General features: G+C 46.5%; 1 protein-coding gene across 2 annotated transcripts; it reads left to right on the plus strand.

The window, feature by feature from the left end:
• The first annotated feature begins 2,170 nt into the window (after positions 1-2,170).
• LOC116981947 (parathyroid hormone/parathyroid hormone-related peptide receptor-like) lies at positions 2,171-25,455 on the plus strand. 2 transcript variants are annotated; one of them, XM_033035178.1, is made up of 13 exons: positions 2,171-2,348; positions 12,309-12,414; positions 13,697-13,807; positions 14,440-14,561; positions 15,361-15,455; positions 16,854-17,034; positions 18,212-18,365; positions 19,240-19,300; positions 20,566-20,632; positions 21,352-21,446; positions 21,781-21,922; positions 23,021-23,062; positions 25,038-25,455. In XM_033035178.1, exons 1-13 carry the CDS (start codon positions 2,277-2,279, stop codon positions 25,344-25,346), a joined length of 1,557 nt encoding a protein of 518 aa, XP_032891069.1. In that variant the 5' UTR covers positions 2,171-2,276; the 3' UTR covers positions 25,347-25,455. The 2 variants fall into 2 exon arrangements, with proteins under 2 accessions (XP_032891069.1, XP_032891070.1); XM_033035179.1 differs by lacking the exon at positions 13,697-13,807.
• Positions 25,456-26,197: the final 742 nt, after the last annotated feature.

Raw genomic sequence — 26,197 nt, forward strand, 5'->3', positions numbered from 1 at the left:
TAGAAGTTTATCCAATTGTGAGGCATAAGTAAACTGTCAGAATCTTTATCCCACCGTAGAGGTGTCAAAAATAAGAGGGCACTAGGTGTACAGTTTGAGGAAGTAGATTTAGAGGGGATCTGAGGAATACGTTCTTACACAGAGAGTAGTTGATGTTCACTTCTCTTCACTTCTCCAATCTGGAGAAGGGTTCTGACACAGAACATCTCCTGCCCATTCCCTTCACAGGTGCTGCCTGACCAGATGAGTACCTTCCTTCAGCAGTTTGTTTTTTTATCGTGGGTTTGGCGTTCAATAAAGAGAAAGATAGATTGTCCCACTGGCTATCAGAATTAATGCGATAAGCGAAAGGTGTGAAGCGACGGTTTCTGGCTGTGACCCGGACCGCTCCGTGGGATCAGTTATGTGGGCAGATTCTCTTGTGGGGTCAGAGCGGGCATGTGTCACGACGGAACACTCTGTGGGTCTTTGTGCGGGCCAGATTGGTTTACAAGGCTAGTAGCCAGTCGGTGGACCGAAGGGCCTACTCGTGCTGGGCATTGATGCAGAGAGACATGTTTTATCGACCTGTGCTAATTCATTTGGGAAGTATGGGACTGGGGCAATGTCTCCGGCACCCGGGCAGTATTCTCATCAAGTCCAGGGGGTGTGACCGGCACATAGATTCGTCCATTCAGCTTCATAACTGGCTCTGCTCCGTCTGGGCACCCAGTCCATTGCTCATCCTCTCGTGGGATCGTCGCCCCGCGTGAGATCCCTCTCCGCCGCCGATTCCGGCTCAAACTTTATACTGAGGTGTTACCAAACACACGCGAGTGTAAGAAGGAACTGCAGATGTTGGTTTATACCGAAGAGAGACACACAAAAAAACTGGAGTAACTCAGCGGGCCAGACAGCATCTCTGGAGAAAGGGAATAGGTGATGTTTCGGGTCGGCTCTGAAGAAGGGTCTTCAGGGGAGGGGGAGCGGAGGGGAAGGAGGTAGTGGGCGAGTATTTTGGGGAAGGGGAATTAGGAAAGCAGAAGGAGGGGAGGGTGTGGGAAGGGCGAGGAGGGAGCGGGGCGGCGGCTTTAACCCCGGAGAGACTGGATGGCGTGAATCCCACACGGAGCGGAGGTGAGAACAGATAGTCTGGTATAACCTGGAACATTTATCTTAGTCTGAATGTTTCATTTTAATCTAGTTCAGATTGCTTTACTTAAAGTAATTTGTGTTACATGGTCTTATTTCGCTTCAGTTTCGGTAACTCCGCAGATCTTTCCATGTGCTCATTGGGTTTCATCTCTTCACGTAGTCAAATATTTATTGTCAACTGCACAAGTTACAGCGAGATACAGGAACAATGAGAATCCGGCTTGCAGCAGCACCGCAGGCACTGAGACTCTGACACCACATAAAGATATTATTTATTATACACCATATATACATCAGTCTCAAGAAGGGTCGCGACCCGAAAAGTCACCTGTTCCTTTTCTCCAGAAATACAGTCTGACCCGCTGAGTTACTCCAGCTTTTTGTGTCTCTTTCATTTATATTACTATTATTGCTTATTTATTATTATTATTATAATTAATATTATTTATATTATTATTAGTAGTAGTTGTAGTATTACTATTGTTATTAATTTTATAATTATTACTATTATTATTAATTTAATTATTATATCATTATTATATGTATTATTAGTAGTAGTAGTAATAGTTTTCGTGTTATTATTATTTTTATTATTATTATTATTATTAGTTATTATTATTAGTAGTAGTAGTACTATTATTATTATTACTATTATTATTACTATTATTATTACATTTATTATTATTAGTAGTAGTAGTATTACTATTACTATTATTATAATACATACAATAATACATATAATAATAATAATAATAATAATAATAATAGTAATAATAGTAATACTAATAATTATTATTATATTTATTATTATTATTAGTATTACTATTATTATTATTATTATTATTATTATATGTATTATTATTATTCTCTATTTATCTATTCATCTATATATATATTGTTATACGTAATCTCTAGATAAATTATCAAAACACCGAAAAGGAAAAAAAAGTTTGTGCAAAAAGTGTAATGCTTGTATCGTTGTGACTGACACGCAGTTAACAAGCAGAAGGGTCTCCTCTTTCTCCAGGGAGCGGGCGTCGGGCAGCCGGGGAAGTGGTCTGCGGAGCGGGGGGCGGGGATGCCACGCCGCGCTCCTGTTTAAAGGCGGGGGTTCGCCGACCGATGGAAGCCGCGCCACGGGGATGGGAGAGGTCGCCGGCCGCTGGCTTGGGCTCCTGCTCTGCTCTGCTCTGCTCCGGACCACATGTGCTAGGGTGAGTAACGACTCTAATGCCACCCGGAACCGACCAGAGATTGCCCGCAGATCTGGTCATCGCGACCTTGGTGGGAGGCGGGTAGTGAGGTGTGATAGGATCGCCACTCTCGCTCGCTGCCTCTCACGCCTGCAATGACTACAAGGCTCTCGCAGACACCTCCACGAGTCTTTTGGGCTGGGATCGATCCTGGACCACACTGTGACTCGATATCTAATATCTTTAGATTTTGTGAAATTCCACAGATGTGGTAAACAATCGTGCACGCATTTTAAAAGAAAAGGGAAGCGGTGGGGGCTGTATCAGGTATCGGACGCCATATCCCTGTGTATGAAGGAAAATCAATATTTGTCCTCTTAAAAAAATACTCCTTAAATCAAAATGTTTAAGAAGGAACTGCAGATGCTGGAAAAATAGAAGGTAGACAAAAATGCTGGAGAAACTCAGCGGGTGAGGCAGCATCCTTCTTCAGAAGAAGGGTCTCGACCCGAAACGTCACCTATTCCTTCGCTCCATAGATGCTGCCTCACCCGCTGAGTTTCTCCAGCATTTTTGTCTCCCTTAAATCAAAACGATCCTCAGCCACCAAATGTGGAATGCCACAGAGCTAACTGACAGGAAGTAAACATTTCCCACCAAATCTTCCAAGTTGGCTGGAGAACTCCAACTCAATTGAGTTGTGAATTGGTGAGCGATTGGTGAGTGATGGATTGTTCCGGCAGGGAAGGAGGCCATTCGGTCCGTTATATCGGTACTGTCTCGCTGTGTCGCGCAATCCCCGCAACCGGGTGAACACTATTCCAAGGAGAACAGCCTTAGCATCTCCAGATCGTTCACACAAGTAGATAGCCTCGTTTCTTCCGTTGTGGCTCAAAGCATTCACATCTTCCCTAAAGTTCTTAATAAACTGTTCAAATACAGTTAATAAAATCTATAATTTATTCTTAAAATAAATTCTAGTAATAGTTGGCGTGAAACATGCCAGCTTGGTGCAAGAACTCTTGTTCACGAATGCCCCAAAGCAGATGCCAGATTGAAATTTTAATTTAATTTAATTTAAAGTCAAACAACACTAGGAAAAAGCAATAAAAAGGGCAAGCAATGCTAGAAAATCCGAGGAAAAATAGCCAAACAATCTTTAATATATTTTTCATACACCCATCACATGAAAAGCTCCAGATCCAGGTCATTACTATCCTCCCCACTGGAATGAGTGGAACATACGGCATAAATCTTGTCCGATGTGAAGATTTTCAACATTTCTGGAGATGCATTGAAGTCTTTGCAACATTTGCTTGAAAGCAATAGTTCTGCCCTGATTCTCACAACAGCAACAAGAAGATTCAGCTGCATTCCATTTCTTGCCTTCGCTTTAACAGAGGTTACAAGAGAAAATATCCTCTCAGCTGCAGCATTGGTGACAGGGGTTATCAGGCAAGTAAGGGCGAAGGTGGCAAGCTCTTTAAATGCCTGATGCTGAATAAAGTCCACCAATCCAAAACTGGTCAGTGTTTGTAGGGAGTCCGTCTTTCTTAAATGGAGCTTCTTATTTCAAATCAACAAAAGGCATTTGTCTGTATTGTTCTTCATTTGTGTTGGCCTTGTTTCCTGCATGGTGTATAAAGGGTAACTCGGAAAACCTAGGCCTCGAATTTGATTCATTATTGTCACAGGGCTCAATTTTGATAAACTTTCAAATGTATCTCTTGCCGACGGAGGTTTACGTGTAAATTGACAGAGAACTTCTTCTCGCATAGACATACATCTTTCTTTGACATTTTTTTAAATTTCCAGATGAGCTTCAGCACTGTTGTTCTGCTGTAGGAACTTATCACATGCTGTTAAGAACTTGATACCAAAATCAACTTGATGAGTATTTTTTTTGTCTGTCCTTTGGCATCATACAGTCTGTTCTGAAGAATCTTCTGGTGTAAGAATAGTTGTTGGTACAATTCACGAGGATCGGCTTTGGTTTGCTGAAAAAGGCTTAGTGTTTAAGAAGGAACTGCGGATGCTGGAAAATTGAAGGTACACAAAAATGCTGGAGAAATTCAGCGGGTGCAGCAGCATCTATGGAGCGAAGGAAATAGGCAACGTTTCGTCCCGAAACGTTGCCTATTTCCTTCGCTCCATAGATGCTGCTGCACCCGCTGAGTTTCTCCAGCATTTTTGTGTACCTGCTGAAAAAAGGCTGATCAGTCTTTCAAATTCCTGCACAACAGGTGTTGCAAACTCAAGTACAAGTAGTTTTTGTAGTCTGACAGCATTTCCTTTAGGAGTCTTGCTTTGAATTTTGTATCTAACTTTGATTGGGCCAGTTCAGCATATATTTAAGAGGGAGTTAGATGTGGCCCTTGTGGCTAAAGGGAGGGGTATGGAGAGAAGGCAGGTACAGGATACTGAGTTGGATGATCAGCCACGATCATATTGAATGGCGGTGCAGGCTCGAAGGGCCGAATGGCCTACTCCTGCACCTATTTTCTATGTTTCTAAGTGAAATGAGCCTTTAGGTCTTCCCAGTTCATCAAAATATTAAACATAACCTTTCAACTCACAAGCCACCGCGTAGATGAATGATTTTCAAAGGGGAGGGGGGCAGTTCGGGTTGGTTCAAATTCTCTAGCTGGGTTCATCACTATTATTTGCATGCTTCTCGTCTTAATTCACTACGGCGAAACCAATTGGGTATTTCTGACAGTAAAAATCCAATATTTGATGGTAGCTTGGATGCTGCATATTGAATGCACAGTGGGCTGACTCTGCTGGGTGGGTCCTAGTGCTCACCCCCCCATCCCCTCCCCGACCCTCCTAGTTGGCGGCAGAAGTATTGCCAAATGTAACTGACCATAAAACATTTATCTTAAAGGAAAATATTTTAGAAAAAGGATGGTATGTAATTTTCGTGCAGATAATTTTAGCATGTAAAGAAAAAAAGCCAGGAAAAAGCCCAAAAGCCAAATGAATTGTCAGACGCCAACTAAATTTTTTAAAAAAACAGATTTCTGGAATTTGGCGCGAAAAAACCCCAATCTGGCAACCCTGCCCTAAAGGGGAGTAATTTCAGTGAGTAATTTAATAAAAATCTCAGTGGGGGCAGGCAGCATCTGTGGAGGGAGAAGCAGAATGAATGTTTCATGTTGTGGGGAGGTAAAACTGGGGTTTAACTATCAAAGTGGGATCTCAGCGATCCTCTGCTCCCTCTGTAAACCTGCTTAAGAGCGCGTCCGATCTATGTCTGTTTGATATCTATAGTGTATGCTCTATACCCCCATGGGTAGCTAGATCTCCTTCTTCAGACTGAGAATCCGGGGTGAGGGAGACTTAGAGATATGGAAGGGTGTGTGAAAACGAGAGATCAAAGGAGACGAAGTTCAAGGAAAGTGTATAATGGCTCGCTTGGGCAGCTTACAACCCAGCGGTATGAATGTTGACTTCTCTAACTTCAAGTAACCCCTGCTTTCCCTCTCTCTCCATCCCTCCCCCATCCTAGTTCTCTGACCGGTTTCACTGTCCTCCTGAATAATTTTACTGAGTGTATGCCTCATTCCCGCCTTCCCCTCAGGTAACCACGATTCATTCTACATTTGCCTTGAACTTCGTCCACTTTGATCGCTCGTCTTCACACCTTACCCTTCCATAACTCTATGTCTCTCCCCCTCTTCCCTGACTCTTAGTCTGAAGAAGCGTCTCGGCTCGAAACGTCACCCGTTGCTTCACTCCAGAGATGCTGCCTGCCTGTCCCCGCTGCTTCACTCCAGAGATGCCGCCTGCCTGTCCCCGCTGCTTCACTCCAGAGATGCTGCCTGTCTGTCCCCGCTGAGTTACTCCAACATTGTGTGTCCTATATCTTCAGTGTAAACCAGCATCTGCAGTTCCTTCCTACACACAGGTGGATCTCCTCGCTGTTCACATATTCCAGTACTCTGCGCTGCCGATGTATTCCCAGTCACACCGTGTACCTCCCTGATACCCATCCCCAGGCCAGCGTTCTGCTGGTCACTGCACTCTGAATGAAAAGGTCAAGTGTTAACCCACTCCCGAAATGCAAACTTCGCTCCAAATTACTGTTCCAGCAATACCGCAACTATGCTGTCTTGTGCTACAGCTATCCATTCAGGGATTAAATATGTGTACATCGTTCACAGTGGGTTGTTATGTACAAAGGCTGCAACTGGCAGTTAGTTAAATCAGTGAGGAGACAAGATGGCCTGTATTCTGATCGAATCACTGATGGGCAGCGATGGGAGTTGAACCAGACTGTGAAATACCTGCCTGCATAGTTCACAACTAAGTTTTGTTTGGTGCTGAACTGTTACCTGGCCGAGAGTGACTGGTGCAGACTGGAGTGTAGTTGTGAAGAATCACTGGGCTTCCCACTCACTGCCAGACCTTGTACGACGGGCCCCTCAGCTGCAGACTGCTGCCTGTCTGCGGCTTTCTCTCACTCCTCGCTCGAATGATGTCTGCAGCAAATTTGGGAGACGCTGAAGGAAGGTTGAGTCGCACATCAAACGTGGATCTTCTCCTTCTTTTGAGTCCATCTTGTTACAAATGTTGACGTCGCTGTCATCGTCCGTCCTAAAAAAGGACGCAAACTTCCGGCGACAATCAGTGGGAGCCATCACTTGTTGCAGTAGAATTAGCTCAGGATACTTCCAGTTTCCAGTCCCGCGACGTGGACGCTTCTGCTATGGGGCTAAATGGGGATAGTTTGATGGAATAATGATAAAACACCAGGTTTCAATGAGCAGAGAAGCGGTCGGTGGTGCTTTAGCTGGAGAATGAACCACTGCATCAGTCTGCAGGTCTCTTTGTGAATCACTTGTGTGTGAGGGACAGTTGTAGATTAGTGACTGTCTATGAGATTGCGAGGGGGGGGGGGGGGGTGCATGCATGCTTCTATGTGTGCATGTCTTTTAATGTGTGTGCAAGTGTACATGTGTGTGTGTGCATACGTGGGTGAGTCTGTGCACTTGCATGTGTGCATAAATGGGTGCGCAAGTGTGAGCATGTGCAGTGTAAATGTGTGTGTGTGCACATGAGTGTGCATGCGTGTATGTGTGGGGGGTGCTTGCAAGTGAGTGAGCGCTTGCACACATGTTTGTATGTGTGTGTGTGTATGGTCAATGTATGCAGTGATGCTTGTGAATACACAGACGTCGAGCCAAGTTCCAACTCATCACTGGCTCATTCACTAAAAGGGCCTCACCATGAGCATCCACAAAAGAGCACTATTCAATAAGATAGATCATGGCTGATCTATTATCTCTGTGGTATTAGTATTTGTTTGGCAATGTTGTAGGCACTGAGATAAAGTGAACAACTTTGTTTGAATGCTATCCAGTTAAATCATACCGTACATGAATTCAATCATCATATTTAAGTACAATAGATTGAGCAAAGAGGAAAATACATGGGTAAATACCAGAGTCCAGAATATAATGTTACAGCATATAATGTTAAACTGCAGGGAAAGTGCAGGAACTAACAGCATGCTATGAAGGCTGCAATGTGGTAGGTTAGGAGATTTAGATTAAACTTTTAGTTTATAAGAGGAACATTCAGAAATATTTTACAGTGGAGGAGAAGCTGTTCCTGAATTTGGTGCTACATACTTTCAATAGGCGAGGGGAGAAGAATGAGTGGGGTGTAAATGATCCTTCATTATGTTGTGTTGGTAGGATCTGTAGATACTGGTTCACACCGAAGATAGATACAAAATGCCAGAGTAATTATGTTGCTTGTTTTCCCAAGGCAGAGTGAGATGTAGATGTAGATGTAGATGGAGGCTGGTTTGTGTGATGGACTGGGCTACATCCACAACTCTCTGCAATTCCTTGAGGTCTTGGGTAGTGCTGTTAGGAAAACAAGGTGTGGTGCATCCTGATAGGATATCCTGGTAAGGTGACTTGAGGACAGCAAAAATGGTCCCACATTTCAAGAAAGGGTGTGGGGAAAAGCCTGGTAACTACAGACCTGTGAGCCCAACAACACTGTTAGGGAATATACTGGTTAGGGAATTCTGACTGAGTGGATTGGTGATCACTTGGGAACGCAGGAACTACCTGGAGACGGTCAACATGGCTTTATCATAGGCAGATCCTGTATTACCAATTTGTTTCAATCCTTTGAAGAGGTAACAAAGTGTATCAAATCTAGGCTGGGCGGGAGATGCAATTTATGGATGATAGTATAGATTTCAATAACATCCAACATGTGGGACTGGTTCAAAAAGTAAGAGCCCATGAATCCGGGTAAATTGGCGAACTGGGTCCAAAATTGGTAATTGTCGAGGGTGTTTCTCGTGACTGGATGACTGTGGCCAGCGATGCCCCACAGGGTTCGAAGCTGGGATTTTTGATGTATGTGAAATACTTGAAATACTTGAATGCTTTGGATGTGGAGGTACAGTAGGTGGCAAGATGAGCAAGAGTGTGGATTATAGCTAGACGGTGTTGTTTACAGTGTGAAGGGTGACCATAGCCTGCAGAGAGATAATGATGTGTTGGTGAAATGGGCTGAAAATGGCAGATTTTATTTAATCTAGACAAATATGATTGATGCTTTTTGAGAGTATAATGAGGCTAGGGCAGTCCTCAAGAATGATAGGATCGTAAGGATCATATGACCTTTTTTGAGAGAATACAAACATTTTATTTTTGCGGCACAGTGGGCCAGAGGTAGAGTTGCTGCCTTACAGCGCCAGGGAACCAAATTCAATCCTGACTACATGTGCCATCTGTATGGAGTTTGTACGTTCTCCCTGTGGCCACTCTGTGGGTTTTCTCCGGGTGCTCCGGTTTCCTTTCACACTCCAAAGACGTACAGATTTGTAGGTTAGTTGGCTTTGGTAACATTGTAAATTGTCCCTAGTGTGTAGGATAGGGCTAGTGTAAGGGGTAATCGCAGGTCGGAGCGGACTCGGTTTCCGCACTGTATCTCCAAAATCTAGTCTAAGATCTAAACAATGATAACGGAGCCTAAAACCTTTATGATCTCCTGAAATTAAAACATTTGAATAAAATCAACCAGAGAGAACAGCTGTCTTTGTCCCGGCCCACCCTGCCCCTCCCCCACTATTGGCCCCCAACACCGACTGTCTGTGGACATTTCCACCAGAAGATGGGAAGCTTCATACCTTCCACCCCGGGATGATTCTATAGACAATAGACAATAGACAAAAGGTGCAGGAGTAGGCCATTCGGCCCTTCGAGTCAGCACCGCCATTCAATGTGATCATGGCTGATCATCCCCAATCAGTACCCCATTCCTGCCTTCTTCCTCAGAGTGCAGGCGGAAAACACTTGCTCGCAGCTCGCCACGATCTTGGGAAGTTGATTTGACACAGAGGACCTGAGGTTTTGGAAATTAACTTGGAAATGTTGGGAATAAACTAATCAGATACCAACTTTTCCCTCAAATTTTATAATTAAACTGCCGTGCACTCAATTTACTCAAACATGTGTGAAAAACCCTTTTAAACTATTGGAAAAACAAATGAGGAATTGGCCAGATGTCCTGGAGATAATTGTCCTTCAAACAGGCTCACCAGAAGAGATTGGTTGTCACTATTGGTTTGAGAACTTGCTGTACATAAATTGGTTCTGTCTTTCCTGTTTTGCAACAATAAGTACAATTTAGAAATATATGCACAATCAGTAGAAAGGCTTTGTGTGGGCGCCTCTGCTCATTGGTGCAGGATGTCTGATTAATTTATATTTAATGTGAACTATTTGGGGAAGGTAGGGAGAGCCACATCTGACGAAACGAACAACGAAAATAGGAATTGCCTCACCTTGTTACAACAATGCCCTTTAAAATGCCGTGTGCCACAATATACAGGTAATGCTAATATGCCAATCAGCACACTGTCTTTCTGTTGAGAATTCAGGACTTTAATGAACAGAGTATCTGTGAAACAGTTAAATTGCAGCCAGCACTCAGCATGACCATCGCTTCTGATAACATCACAATATAAACACATGCGCGCACACACACACACACACACACACACACACACACACACACACACACACACACACACACACACACACACACACACACACACACACACAAAACAGCATGCTCCAGATACATTATAAATTTATGTTTAATTTTCATTAAAAATTTAACATATTGGTCATCTTTAATATTTAAAGAATGGCTTTAGGCAGACGGCCGGTAGAGGCAAGAGGGCAGGAGCATCTAACAGAGCAGAGTCTGTTCAGCCCAGTGGGATGGCTCCCTTCCTCTCTCTGAGATCCTTGTGCTGATACTCACCATGGACATCACCTGGCATATTGCAGGCAGAATGTCAGTGTCACGGTGCGGGGATCTTCAGTGTTGTACTCTGTCCTGTTCGCTCCCTGTAGTTTGAGCTATGGACAAAGGAGGAGGAGGAAGAAGTGGCAAAGCCCAGGAACATGTCTCAGAAGATAGACACGAAAAGCTGGAGCAACTCAGCGGGAGAGGCAGCATCACTGGAGAGAAGGAATGGGTGACGTTTCGGGTCGAGACCCTTCTTCAGACTGGTTAGGGATAAGGGAAACGAGAGATATAGACAGTGATGTAGAGTGATGATGAATAATGAATGAAAGATATGCAAAAAAGTAACGATGATAAAGGAAACAGGCCATTGTTAGCTGTTTGTAGGGTGAAGATGAGAAGCTGGTGCAACGGCTGGTGGTGGGATGGAGAGAGGTAATGTCGGGGTTATCTGAAGTTGGAGAAATCAATATTCATACCACTGGGCTGTAAGCTGCCTAGGCGAAATATGAGACTTCTCTCATGAGGCCATGGTTCTTGCCATTTTCAGTAGATCGATGAAAAGGGTCCAAGATGCGACACAGTGGCGTAGTAGAACCACTGTCTCTCAGCGCCTGTGACCCGGGGTTGATCAAGACTTCAGGTGTTGTGTGAACTTCCCACATTCTCCCTGTGACCATGTGGGTTTCCTCCGGGTCCTCCGGTTACTTCCCACATCCCAAAGACATGCCAGTTTGTAGGTTAATTGACTTCTGTAAAAAAAAACCCTGTTACAAGTAGGGAGTGGGGGCAAATAACATAGAACTAGTGAGATAACATAGAACTAATTTGAATAGGTAGGTGATTGATGGTCAGCATGGACTCGATGGGCCGAAGGGCCTGCTTCTATGCTACATCTCTAAACTAAACTGGCAGCAGCAAAACCCAGGGGAGGGTGAAAGAGTGTGATGTTGTGTTGGGGTCATAGGATGTGAGCTTGGGATGGGGTTAAGAGATGTGAAACTGGGATGGGGTCAAATGGAGAAACTAAACAGGTGAGGGGGGGAAGATTGGGAGGGTGAATGTGCACTAGAGGTGAGCTAACAGAGAGAGAAGTCTGGTGGTTGAGGAGAAGCATCAGTTCATGGATAGGGAGGCGAGGTCTGATGAAACGTCACCACTTCCTTTTCTCCAGAGATGCTGCCTGACCCCCTGAGTCCATCCAGCATTTAGTGTCGACCTTCAATGCAAGAATGGGGGAGGGCAGTATGAATGGCAGATATAGATCAAGGGTGAGGGGGGGGGGGAGGGGGTGAGGGGAGCAGGTGGGTTAACAGAGAAACCCTGGGTGTCAGGTCAATGGAACTGTGAGGTCCGCTTGGTTGTTAGGGCAGCACGGTGATGCAGCAGTGGAGTTGCTGCCTTACAGCAGCAGTGCCCAGGGTTCGATCCTGACTGCAGGAGCTGTCTGTATGGAGTTGGACATTCTCCCCGTGACCTGTGTGGGTTTTCTCCGGGTGTTCCGGTTTCCTCCCACGCTCCAAAGACGCACAGCTTTGAAGCTTAATTGGCTTGGTATAATTGGAAATTATTCCTAGTGTGTGCAGGATAGTGTTAGTGTGCAGGGATCACTGGTCAGCGCAGACTTGGTGGGCCAAAGGGCCTGTTTCCACACTGTATCTCTAAATGAACTAAACTAATCCTTGTTACTGACAGGTGGATGCTGACGATGTCATCACTAAGGATGAGCAGATCTACCTGCTGTTTGAGGCAAAGGAAGAATGTGAAAAAAATCTGAGAACCAAACCAGCACAGAAAGCAGGTAATGGTTCACTAACTCCACGAGTTTGAGCTGAAACATCAGTCAACACCAACAAAAATGTAGTGTGGATTTACACCAGGGTAGGGGTGGGAGATTGCAACCTTCACGTGGTCCGCCCTGTTTCGACGAATGCAATCAACTCGGCGTGCACAATCAAATAAGATCAAATAATCTTACAACTTTAGGCTGTGCTCACCATACGCAAGAAGAAGAAGACACCAGTGCGTTCGCGCTCCTTCAGGGAAGTGTGACAATAATGATAGAATTCCTCCCTGAAGCAAGGAGTGAGGCTGGAGCTGTAAATCTAAACAAAGCAAACAACGCCAGTATGAATAGTGGGTTGGCTGTGATGAAATGGGGAGCTTCATGGAAAGGGGTGATGGAGGGTAGATAATAGTTAGTAATCAAGGAGCAAAGGCAGGAATGGAGCAAAAGCACAATAGGCCAAGCGAACTACATCTGGCTAATAAGAGAAGTTAAGGAGATACATATAAAATTACCAGAGGACGGAGCTTTACCAGCAACCCACGTTCAATTCTGATACTATTTGTTATGGAGGTTGCAGAGTGTCCCATGAGTTTCCCTGTATCTAAACCCCACCTGTTGACAGTACATGTCAATGACTTGAACAAGGGAACCGCAGGTAATATTCCTAAAGCTGCTGGTGACGTGAAACGGAATGGGATTGTAAATTGTGAGGAAGATGCAAAGAGGCTTCAAAGTGATTTAGACAAGTTGAGTGCCCGGGCAGACATGTGGCAGATGCAGTGTAGCATGGATAAACGTGAAGTTACAGAAAGTTGAGGAGTGAACGTGAATTCTTGCAGGGTGTGTTTGACATGAAGTGAAGAATCGTGTTGGGAACAGTGCTGGGAACAGTGGGTGACGACTAACAAAGGCAACGCTGTGAATTGAAGACATGGCCACGGTCGACTGTCTCTGAACTGTGTAGAAGTCACCACTGGGAGTTTGAGTGCGTTTGGGAACGGGTTACCACTGTGAGTAGCAGGAAATTGGGGAGGTTAGTGGAGGCACAGAGTGAGGTTAGGAAGGGTTAATGGAGGGAATGTGTGAATTGGAGATAACTGCCCATTCTCTGCACAGTTGATGCCTGATTTACTGAGTTTCTCCAGAGTGTTGCTGATACTGGAATCTTAATATAAGCAATAACAGTCTCTTGTGTCTCCACCTCCTTTCTATATATGGTGCGATTGCCTTTTTTGCTGGTTTGAAAATGCTGCCTTTGTACATTTCTGATCTCTGTGTCCATTTGTCCCTGCAGGGGCAGCCTGCCAGGCGGAGTGGGATGGCGTTGTGTGTTGGCCCCCAGCCCAAGCCAACCACAGCATCGCCATCTCCTGCCCTCAATACATCCACGACTTCAATCACAAAGGTAACCACACTGCTCATACTCACACCTCCATCGGAACAATCATGTTCACACCATGCTCACACTCGGGGTACCTGCACTCTTAGAGGGACCAGACTCACAGGCAGCTCACCTCTACAGTGTGCTAGTTGTTCTCAGACTGCTCCCATAGTGACAGCAGGCACAGTGCTGATAGTGGTCAACTGGTCATCCCCTCACCACTCACCATCACTGAGGTCAATGGAGTTAATGGTGAATCAGTCTGCTCACACCAGCTATGAGCATGTCAATCACACACCATGCCTGCTGTGCCCACACCACACTCACACTGGCAATGCCCACTCCGACTGAGTTCACTTCATGTTTCCAATGCTCAAGCTCACACTAGTCACACATTCTGGTCACCCTCATGGCTCTTCGGGCTGCTCACTCTCTGCTCACACTCAATGCACTCTTGTGCTCACTTGGCACACTCGCTGTTCATTCTGTACACTTTGTACATCCTCTGCTCAGTCTAGACATTCAATTCACCTTGTTCACACTCCACTCTGCACGCGCCCCTTGCACACTCCATGCTCACTCTGCTCATCTCTGTGGCGACTAAGTGACTGCATTGTCTCACCTGTACAATAACGCTGCTGTTCCTCCTTTGGCAGGGCAAGCGTATCGCAGGTGCAGTGTTCATGGTGATTGGGAGCTGGTGTCCAATAGGAACAGAACCTGGGCAAACTACACCGAGTGCACCCAGTTCAAGTGGGCAGAAGTTTGGCACCGAAAGGTAGAGAACACCTCCCCAAGCCTGGGGTGGGGGGTGAGGGTGAAGGCGAGGGTGGGGGTGGGGGCGAGAGGTGGGGGTGGGGGGTGAGGGTGAAGGCGAGGGTGGGGTGGGGGCGAGGGTGGGGGTGAGGACGAGGGTGGGGTTGAGGGAGAGGGTGGGGGTGGGGGTGAGGGGTGGGGGTGAGGACGAGGGTGAGGTTGAGGGAGAGGGTGGGGGTGGGGGTGGGGGCGAGAGGTGGGGGTAAGGGTGGGGGTGAGGACGAGGGTGGGGTTGAGGGAGAGGGTGGGGGTGGGGGTGAGGACGAGGGTGGGGTTGAGGGAGAGGGTGGGGGTGGGGGATTGGGTGGGGGCGAGGGGTGTGGGTGAGGACGAGGGTGGGGTTGAGGGAGATGGTGGGGGTGGGGGTGGGGATGAGGACGAGTGTGGGGTTGAGGGAGAGGGTGGGAATGGAGGTGGTGGTGGTGGTGGTGAGGGTGCAGGTGGTGGTGAGGTGTGAGTGAGGGTGAGGGTGCAGGTGGTGGTGAGGTGTGAGTGGTGGGGGCAAGAGTGGGGGTGTTGGGGATGAGGGTGGGGGTGGTGAATAGGGGCAAGGGTGGCGGTGAGGGTTGGTGGTGAGGAGTGGGGAGGTGAGGGGGAGAGTGAAGGGGAGTCCACATCCCAGTGCACTGAGATGGAGCCAGCCTTTGAACATGGGAACTGCTGGTGTTTCCCCCTGTGAGCACTGTGCTGAGGGGGGAACGTACTGTCTCCCGGTGACACAGAGCGAGATGGTGAATGCCTGTGCCCCATGTCCTCTGCAGGTTGTGTTTGACCGTCTGTACCTGATGTACACGGTGGGCTACTCTATCTCCCTGGCCTCCCTGCTGGGCGCCGTTGCCATTCTCAGTTATTTCAGGTAAGCTACTGCTCATTCGGATTACAATTATTATCCGTCTCATTAAAGTCGGCTCACCGGGAGGGAATGATCAGCGTGTAAGTGCGACGTCACTGCCTTTCTGTCTCAGCTGCCAAATGACGTTGAGTCGGGGGGTGGGGAGGTGAGGTGGGTTTAGGGAGACGTGTTGGCTCCGTATCAGCTCAAACTCGATTACCATTTGAGATCATTCACGCCCACCTTTCACTCCAGTACATCCCACATACCCTTCTCTTTACCTCAGACTCTCCACACCACGGTCCCTCACGTTCCCCTCCTCACCTCAGAATTTCATTAACTGGGCCCCTCACCTCACGTCAGACTTCCCTCACCTCCGCACCTCTGAATTTCCTCACCTCTGCCTCCACTCCTCACATCAGACTTTCTTTACCTCGTTCCCCCCCCCCCCCCACCCCTCCCCCCCCACAAGCCCCCTCCCACGGTCTCAGTTTTAGTACCTTAAAATTTGCTGTAAAAGACAACTGATCTCCATCCTGCTGTAGCTTTAGACAATTCCTCTCGTTTCACAACACCACCACCTTTCATCGGCAAAGTTACTAATCGTACATTCACAACCAAGTAATCACAAATACTAAGGGTCCCAGTATTGATCCCGCAGTATAACACTTGTCGCTGACTTCCAATGACAAAAACACCCTTCTATCACCACCCTCTGCCTCCTATGACCAAGTTTGGACTCAATTAGCCTTGGAGTCACCTTGGGTCCCATGTGCCTTAACCTTCTGGATAGCTGTTATCAGGCAACTGAACAACCCTATCAGCATCTCGAGCTACCATCTACCTAATGGGGGACACTCAGACCATCTTGAATCAGACTTTAATTTGCACTAAACATTATTCCCTTTATCCTGTATCTGTGCACTGTGGACGGCTTGATTGTAATCATGTATAGTCTTTCCACTGACTGAATAGCATACTACAAAAAAGCGTTTTATTGTACCTCAGTCCACGTGACAATAAACTAAACTAAACTAAACATCATGGGCTGCAGGATTTGTTCCCATGCTGCACTCATCTATGCTCTAGCTTCCATATCCTTCTTCTCCAAACCTTCAACTGAGAAAGAGAAACAGAAAACTCGGTTGACCCTCTTCTCCATAGCTCGCAACTCCGACCTCACAAGGTGGCGGTTCCTCCTCTGCCTGCCTCTCCTACTTGTGCACCAACGTTCCCACAAATGATGTTGGTTGTGCTGCTGCCTTGCCACACTCACAAGGAAGATGCCTCTCCTCACTGTCCCTGAGGTTTCACTGCATTAGGGAGCTGGTTTACTATAGACGAGGGTGGTGCTTCAGGCCCAGGAGCTGTGCAGGGAATGTTTACTGCAGGTTGACACCATGGTCTCCTCTCCCACCACAGGCGGCTACATTGTACCAGGAACTACATCCACATGCACCTCTTCATTTCCTTCATGTGCCGGGCAATCAGCATCTTCGTCAAGGACGTCATGGTCTATTCAAACTCGACGATGAATGGGTTGGAGTTCCGTGTTGAAGATCTAGTGGGCGACGCGATGCCTCTCCCCAGTGAGGGGCAGTTCGTGAGTACATGTCCTGCACAACCACAGCTGGGCTTTAGAGAGAAAGCCCCTGGGCCTGACGGCTGGTCAAGGAGACAGCATATCCTGAGATGCAGTGCTTTTTTGTGACTGTACATGCTGGTTATACGTCATTTAATTTTCCAGCCACGTGACATGTATGTTTATTTATGTTGTGTACCAGATACACACAAACCATTGCTTTGAGTTTGGTTTATTGTCATTGTATTGTAACGAGGTACAGTGAAAGGCTGAGATGTTTCATTTGGACTGATTGAGCCTCAGCTGGTGACCAATTTACACAAGTTTAGTTTAGTTTAGAGATACAGTGCGGAAATATGCCCTTCGGCCCCCCCCCCCCCCCCCCCCCCCCCCCCGAGTCCGCACTGACCAACGATCCCCGCACATCAACACTATCCTACACACACTAGGGACAATTTACACTTATACCAAACAAATTGAACTACAAACCTGTATGTGTTGGAAGTGTGGGAGGAAACCGAAGATCTTGGAGAAAACCCAGGGGGCCACGGGGATAATGTACAAACTGCGTACAGACAGCACACGTGGTCAGGATCGAACCCGGGTCCCCTGTGCTGTAAGGCATCGACTCTACCGCTGCACCACCGTGCCAAGGCAGTGAGTTGTGACCACATTTCCACAGCAGCGAGTTTGTGGTTGCTCTGGCCTGGCAGAGGTGAGCTCCACCCTGCTGCCACTTAGCTGACACAGACCTTTAGCTCGGGACACAGAGCAGAGGATGGATGGGCAGACTCCTGGAGTGTGGCTGAGCCCATGTGGTGAGGGAGGGCAATGTCTATCCAATGCCCTGGATCAGTATTTTCAAACACTCGCTGCCCTGGCCATTTGACTGTGGTGCCATGCCTGGTTTACCTGGGCCACATCAGCCTCAGGGCCCTGCCTGCGATCTCGTGGCTGGGAGTATCAGTTCCCTTACCCGTGTTTGCAGAGGGCAGGCGCTGGTTTCAGGTTGGGCCAAGAGATGTGTTTGTCCTCCAAGTCCAGCAAGAGGCAGACGTCAGGTAAAAGGAGGGAGGCTTCGAGGCTGTATATCTGGGGAACGCAATGGTGGCGGTTTATGGGCCAGTCACCAGCCAGTGGCTGGTCTGTATGGTGCCCACTTCCTTTCTGGTCTTGTAACTGAGCTCTACTTTTGCAGACGGGCTGCAAGGTGGCGGTGATCCTATTCCTCTACTTCCTCGCCACCAATCACTACTGGATTCTGGTCGAGGGCCTTTACCTGCACAGTCTGATCTTCATGGCTTTCTTATCAGACAAGAAGTATCTCTGGGCGCTGACACTGATTGGCTGGGGTAAGGATGAGAAGACCTACAGGCGGCTGTGGAGGCCAAGTCAATGGATATTTTTAAGGCGGAGATTGGCAGATTCTTGATTAGTACGGGTGTCAGGGGTTATGGACGGAGAATGGGGTTGAGAGGGAAAGATAGATCAGCCATGATTGAATGGCAAAGTAGACTTGATGGGCTGAATGGTCTAACTGCTTCTAGAACATATGAATGGGAGCACACCATGATGATGGGTTCTTTCCCTCTGATTGTCAAGCACTTGATTGTCTCAGGGATGTGAGTGTGTTGTTCCCAACCACAGGGTCCCAATGCACGCTTCTACAGTCACTGATAAGCACAAGGCTTTATCCAGTGCAGAGTGAAGGCACATTAGAGTCATTTGGCCTCTTTAGGGGTGAAGTGGACAGAGCCTGGCATGGGTATGGATGGCCGGACAGCAGAATGTGGGCCCCAGATAGCAGGGTAGGGTTTGAGATGGAGGAACATTGTATCTCACCGGCTGGGGGTTGGCCCTGTTCGTCTCAGTGCCAGGTGGATTTTTATCACCTGATGGGACAACATGTACAGCTATAGTGGGCGAGGGTTGGTGGTAAGGTTGGATTTGGGGTTGGGGGAGATGGTAGATAGCAGAGATTAGGGCTGGGGGTTTGGGTGGAGTTTGGGGATGGTGCGGGGGGAGGCAGTGGGGATGTGGCAAGTGGGGGCTGGCAATGAGGATTTGGGGTTTGAGTGGAGGTTTGGGTGGAATTGGGGATGGGCTGGGGTTACGATGTTGCGGGTGGAGGGTGAGATGGGAGGGTAAGGACACAAGCAACTGCTGCGTGCAATGACAGAGAAAAGCTGGATGCTCAGGTGTGTCTCTCTCTGGCCTTTTCTGCAGGGATCCCAGCGGTGGTGGTGGCGGCATGGGGAATCACAAGAGCATCACTGGCAGATACGCTGTACGTACACTCTTGGACTCAATAGTAGTGAACTTGCTGAGCTCCAGGAGCAGGAGCTGCCTCAAGACGTGAACACGTTTGCCGTTGCGTGGGGGCTGGGGTAACTCGTTGCATGGGGCCTGGTGTAAAACACTAGGAGATGAGGCCTGGGTTGCTCTGCTCCAGAGACTGGGCATGGTCCAGGTTAACTCTCTGCAGGGATTGAGCATAAGATCCAGACTGTGAGTCCTGTGCAATGCATAGGGAGGGGTGTACTAGTTAGAGATGTCAGCATTCACACAAGATATTAGTACAAGACCCAGAGTGCTGAGGATGTAAATCTTCTCAAAATGGAGCAGAGGAAATCCCCTTGTGTCTTGGACAATATTTAACACCATTCCCATGTAAGTGACATCAATCTTCACTCATTAAGGGCTTTTTGTGGGATCTTGCTCTGCACAAATTGCAGGCCAAAAACAATAGCAAAATCATTTAATTCAGTGTTGTGGGAATGATATACAAGAACCGGAGTGGAAACCAAATGTTCCCAGTACTGATGAGAGACTATCGAACGGCAAAGGATCCTGCCACCCTCTCCACAGATGCTGACTGACCAACTGAGCATTTCCAACAGTTTCTCCTTTTTACCCCATTTTAGAACCATGATGGCCTCCAAGCCATGAATACTAAATCCCCCTAGCTATTCTTCCATCCTGCTGAGAGTTTTCTCGGTAATATTTGGAGACCGAAAGTTTTCTTCGATGTAACTAAAATGAAAATAAGTGAATGTATATAGAATAAATGTTACTGGATGTATAAGCGAGATATTGGGCAAATGTTCCCTGTGCAGATTGTGCCTCACTCTGGCACCCATCCTTCTGTGTTGCAGAGGGATTGAGGGAGTACACAGTATAAATATTCCAAACTATCCGGGGCACAGGCTCAGCAGCAAAGTAATATTTACTCTCACTGGACAATCCCCCAAGCACATCCTCTCTTAGCACCCTCATCAAAAAGGCAACCACCCACCCCTGCTCTCTGCATCTCCGTCACACCTGAAGCCTCTGTCCCCTGGAATATTGAGCTACCAGTCCTGCCCTTCTCTCACGGCAATTGAGAGCAGGAACTAGAGAGCTTGCTTTCATTCTGCTGCTCCAGAGTGATGTATCGTAAGTTGATGAAAGAAGCTGGGTTGGAGATGTGGGCGTGCAGCCTCACGCCTGCTGAATGCTTAGCAATGTCCTTGCCCACATCAACATGTTCTTTCTCACACTTCTCCCTGTCAGATGCTGGGACCTCAGTGCTGGAAATGTGAAGTGGATTTACCAGGTTCCTATTCTTGCTGCCGTTGTGGTAAGTGAGGAGGTGTCGACACTGGGCTTGGGATCTCTGGGTAGTCTGTGCCAAACCAGTAGATCAGCAGGCAGGAGAAGCACACTTATATAGACCCCCAGCTGTACTCAAGCTGCCAGCACCTTGCTAACCTCCTGAAAGTGCTAACCTCTTTAGGCAGCATGGTGGTGCAGCAGTAGAGTTGCTGCCTTTCAGGGGAAGAGAGGCAGGTTCGATCCTGACTACGGGTGCTATCTGTACAGAGTTTGTACATTCCCTATGTGACTGAGTGGGTTTCCTCCAGGTGCTCTGGTTTCCTCCCACATTCCAAAGACGTACAGATTTGTAGATTAATTGGCTTCGATAAAATTGTAAATTGTCTCTAGTGTGTAGGATTGTGCTAGTGTGCGATTGTTGGTCGGCGCAGGCTCGGAGGGCCAAAGAGCCTGTTTCTGCGCTATATCTCGAAACTAAACTCAACAAAACTCTACTGGAATAGGGACCTACTGGTAGAGACTGTCCACTGGAATAGGGCATTACAAGGTCTGACTTGTTGGGATGGGGATCCAAGGTGGTGACTCTGCTGGGATAGAGCTGTTGCTTGCTGGAATGGGGCTCAAGTGGAACATATTCTCACTGGTATTGGAGATCCCTACTTCTTGAAGCTATGCAATACCAAGTCTAGGCCCAGCAGTAGGAACTCGTGGAATTTTAATAACTGACGTTGTTGCTTTCTTTAGGTGAATTTCTTCCTCTTTATGAATATTGTCCGTGTTTTGGCATCAAAACTGTGGGAGAAAAATGCAGGAAAACTGGGTCCTCGGCAGCAGTACAGGTGAGCCACTTCAGCCCACTAGGTCCATGTTGATAATAGACCGAACTGCCTCTAATGACTGATCAAGATAGATGGCCACCAACTGAGGCCATTGATTGAGCACCGAGCGAGGGCACTGTCGTGCCACTGACCATTGTCCTTCCATTGAAAGAGGCCATTGAACACCAACGGTTACCGACCAATGGCACATTCATCACAGACTGAGTCTTTGAACCCTGTTCATTGACCAACGCCATCAACTGACCTTGGAGCAGGGATGGACCATGACATCAGCAGCCCCCACTCTACGATCCATGATCATTCTGATCTTGGTTCTGCTTTGTTTTTCTTTCAGAAAGCTGTTGAAGTCTACACTTGTCCTCATTCCTCTTTTTGGAGTTCATTATGTAGTTTTCATGGCCATGCCGTACACCGATGTATCCACGATCCTTTGGCAGATCCAGATGCATTATGAGATGCTCGTCAACTCCTCTCAGGTAGGGATGTCATCTCCATAGCCGGCGATGGAAAGAAGCCCGTTGGCATAATTCATCCAGGATAATCAATATGTCTCTGTGACCTAGTCCCATTTGCCTATAACCATATAACAATTACAGCACGGAAACAGGCCATCTCGACCCTTCTAGTCCGTGCCGAACACGTATTCTCCCCTAGTCCCATATACCTGCGCTCAGACCATAACCCTCCATTCCTTTCCCATCCATATAACTATCCAATTTATTTTTAAATGATAAAAACGAACCTGCCTCCACCACCTTCACTGGAAGCTCATTCCACACAGCTACCACTCTCTGAGTAAAGAAGTTCCCCCTCATGTTACCCCTAAACTTCAGTCCCTTAATTCTCAAGTCATGTCCCCTTGTTTGAATCTTCCCTACTCTCAGTGGGAAAAGCTTTTCCACGTCAACTCTGTCTATCCCTCTCATCATTTTAAAAACCTCTATCAAGTCCCCCCTTAACCTTCTGCGCTCCAAAGAATAAAGCCCTAACTTGTTCAACCTTTCTCTGTAACTTAGTTGCTGAAACCCAGGCAACATTCTAGTAAATCTCCTCTGTACTCTCTCTATCTTTGCCCCAGCGGGGCAACTCAGCGGGTCAGGCAGCATCTCTAGAGAAAATGGATAGGCAACGTTTCGAGTCAGCATCCTTCTTCAATTTTTTTTTTCTATCACCTATCCATTTTCTCCAGAGATGCTGCCTGACCAGGTGACTTACCCCAGCATTTTGCGTTGATCTTTGATATAAACCAGAATCTGCAATTCCTTTTTATTAAATTAGTAAATAAAAACTGGTTGGCGGGTGAATAAATAGGAGTAACAGATTTAATGCGATTGCTAAAAGATCAGAGATGAAGTGAGCATTACACTGGATTCAGTGTCCAAGAACAGTCATTGATAGGGAATTGGATGAAGACTTAAAAGAGAAAAATAGCTGGAAAGTGGATAGAGAGAGGGGAAGTTGAATGAGAAATTGTTCTTTGTAAGATGGGTACGGTACAATTCTCAGGTTGCGTGGCATCTTCTTGTGACTTCCATTTTTAACATGTAGCTTATGTTATTTTCTTCTCCTAACAGGGCTTTTTTGTTGCCTTTATCTACTGCTTCTGTAATGGCGAGGTAAGTCACAGGCCAGATGTACTTCAGAAACACAGTGCGTCTTTGAACAATTCTTATTCTTGCTTTAAGGTAACCTCATGGTAACACTCTCACACGGTTCCCTCCAGCTCTGAAACCTTCCAGTCTGCAATCTCCCTGCCACTGTCTGAATTTAACCTCTCCACGGCTTGCCTCAGTTGCCCGCACCCTTCTCTCCGCAATTACCTTCTTTCACCCCAACTCTCCCCTTTGCTTTGATCAAGCCTTCTGATCATCTAGAGCCGGGGAGGGGAACCTGCGGCCTTCTAGGCCATTAAGTGCGGCCTTTTGAATGAATCCAAATTTTGTAGAACAATGCTTTTATTTTTATTAATATGTATTAATAAGTTCGTCTTTTATTATTTTTATTTTAATCTTAAAATGAACATATTTAAAGATACCAAAGAGTAAAAGAAGATTTAACAAAATAATCTTATATGTAATTGAAGTTTCTTGGATGCGTCCTTATTAGATTACAGCTAACTTAATGCGGCCTCCCACCCCTGATCTAGAGGAACACATCAGGTTGTATGGCACCCGTGAGACAGCACAGATGCTGCTCGACCCGCTGAGATCCTTTGGCAATTTGTTTTCATCCTCCAGATTCTAGCATCTGTAGTCTCTTGCATCACCCTCTGATCACCTACTGTTGGCCAAATTTTGTCTGCTTTTCAGTCTACGAAGCACCCGAGAAATTTGACCATGTAAAAGGTGCTCTCCAACCACAGGCATCTCTACAATGAGGCACGACACTGCAGAGATGAAGGTTGCCACATTGTCAAAATGTTATGCCGAAGGTATCAGGCCAGCGACGGCAATATCCAACCTATGACAGGCAGCCGTACAATTATACCAACACACCCTGACCATATTAAGGAACCTTGGTTTTATATTAATAGGAAATTTTTGTCAGAAAGTTCGCGATATACTCAGCAGACCAGGCAGCATCTGTGGAGAGAATCAGGGTTAATGGTTCAGGTCAAAGACTCTTTGTCAGAACCAAGTTAGAGTTAACCAGGTTTGAACTTGCAGAAAAGGAGGGTATTGAGAGAACAAGGATGTTTGCGAAAATCTGAATGGATAAAGATTTGGTAGAGCAACACAAAGCCAGTGGTTAAGGTCACTCCAGATGGGTGCAAATGGCAGAAACAGAATCATGATCTGAAATTGCATGTGCTTGTGGATGTAGGAGATTGAATTCCAGGTAAGACTGGAAATATTTGTAAAGACACATTTATATCTTCTCTCTGTTTTAACACTTCTTTCTTCAAGCCAGTATATTTCCCCAGTCCCATAAATGTTTAATGTGTGGAACATTAGCAACCTTCGTTTGAAAATACAGATATTCCTGGACGTGGTATTTTCTCTATGTCTTTTTTTTCCTTTGACACAAAACATAAGTTCAATGTTTCAGTCTTTTCATTCATCATTGCTCTATTTAATTCATTTTCTGCTTCTATGCAAATTTATTCAGCTTTTTTTAGTGGAAAATGTTCAGATTATTGTCCAAATATGTGTTAAGATATCACTTTCTTCGTAATCCTTTGCCGATTTAAAAAACCCAACTATTCCTCAGGTTAATACACAATTTGTTGACATCATAGCCCTCATCACCCTTCACAGTGACATCATAAACCCAATTATCTCATCATAATAGCATCAGGTCGGCCAATTCATGACATCATACGTTTGACCATCCCTTCACAATTATATAACCAATTAATGCATCACAATTGCATGAACTCAGTGCACTTTGATATGCAAGGAATGGTGGGGTTGGGACCATGTGAGACAAAACAAATTATTTTAAGTTGGCATTATGTTCAACACAGACATCATGGGCAAAAGTGCCTGCTGGTGTGCTGGAGTGTGATAGATATGGTCTAACTTGCGGAATATTCCCAGTATTTCCAGTCACCACTCTTTAACTCGGAATTTTATTCCACGCTCTCTGCAGGTTCAGGCAGAAATAAAGAAGTCCTGGTTGAGGCGGAACCTGAGTCTGAATTTGAAGCAGCAGGCGCGAGCAGGCAGTAGCTGCCCTTACGGAGCTGTGACCTCTCTTGCTACCAACAGCATCAGCAGCAGCATCGCCACGCGAGGCCAGTCCACAGGGCACAGCAATGCCAGGCATTGTGCTCTGCCACTGCACTCCTTCATCAAGCTGCCCGGCTACACTGCAAGCACATCCCGCTCGGACAACTGCCTGCACTCCCCCAGCCTGGCCAGCAGGGACTGGAGAGGAGAGGACAAGGAGCAGGAGTAATAGTTCCAGCCCACTCTCTAACATCAATGGGAAACGGTCCCGTGAAGAAAATGAAGTGCTTTATCCATGCAACCTTCCCTCAGCTGAATAAAAAGAACATTGTATGACCGGTGAAATGTTGGCATTGATTCACATATAAAAGGGTTGTATTACCAAGCAGGAGCAAGTGAACCATACCTGAGGCCACAGGGCTCGCGGTCTGTATTAGCTTAAGTTTTGCCCAAGCTAGACATTTGTAACAGGCAGGTACACTCATCATCAACACAGTGCAAGACAGCAAACAAGCAACAGATCCTCACTGTGGGTTGACCACTTTGGGCGGCATAGTGTTACCGCCTCACAGCTCCAGCAATCTGGATTCAATCCCAACCTCCAGTGTCTGGTGGAGTTTGTCCATTTTCCCAGTGACCACATGTTTTAGATGCTCTGCTTTCCTCCCACTCCCCATAGACATGCGGGTTAACCGACAGCTTTATATCACCACGTGCGTTGGTGAGTGGCGGGAGAATCAGGAGCGGATGGGAGTGCATGAGAGATGTGTTACAGGGAAATAATGGCCTCCTTAAATGTCATAGGAAAATATGAAATATGAATCGACGGCTCAGGGAACCATTTCACTTTGGACATTTAATGCATGGTTGCTTCCAACAAAACAAAGATTATATTAATATCAATGTAGGCTCCCAGCTACTAGATGTGAACGTCTAAACACAATCCTATACCACTGGTGTGCGTTAGTGATGGCAACAAATAAACACAATGGAGTTGACCAGTGAGAGGAAGAATTAGTTATGGCGCATCTGGACATGGAACATGGGCAGTAGCACACAAATATAATGTAACATCATATA

The sequence above is a fragment of the Amblyraja radiata genome, chromosome 16 (genome assembly GCF_010909765.2).
Source record: "Amblyraja radiata isolate CabotCenter1 chromosome 16, sAmbRad1.1.pri, whole genome shotgun sequence".
NCBI classification, from domain to species: domain Eukaryota; kingdom Metazoa; phylum Chordata; class Chondrichthyes; order Rajiformes; family Rajidae; genus Amblyraja; species Amblyraja radiata.

Excerpts from the sequence above, each read along its gene's own strand:
- LOC116981947 (XM_033035178.1), top strand. The coding sequence starts at position 2,277 with ATGGGAGAGGTCGCCGGCCGCTGGCTTGGGCTCCTGCTCTGCTCTGCT. Across the intron at positions 12,415-13,696 it reads CAAACCAGCACAGAAAGCAG|GGGCAGCCTGCCAGGCGGAG; the intron begins GTAATGGTTCAC and ends TTGTCCCTGCAG. Across the intron at positions 17,035-18,211 it reads TCCCCAGTGAGGGGCAGTTC|ACGGGCTGCAAGGTGGCGGT; the intron begins GTGAGTACATGT and ends CTACTTTTGCAG.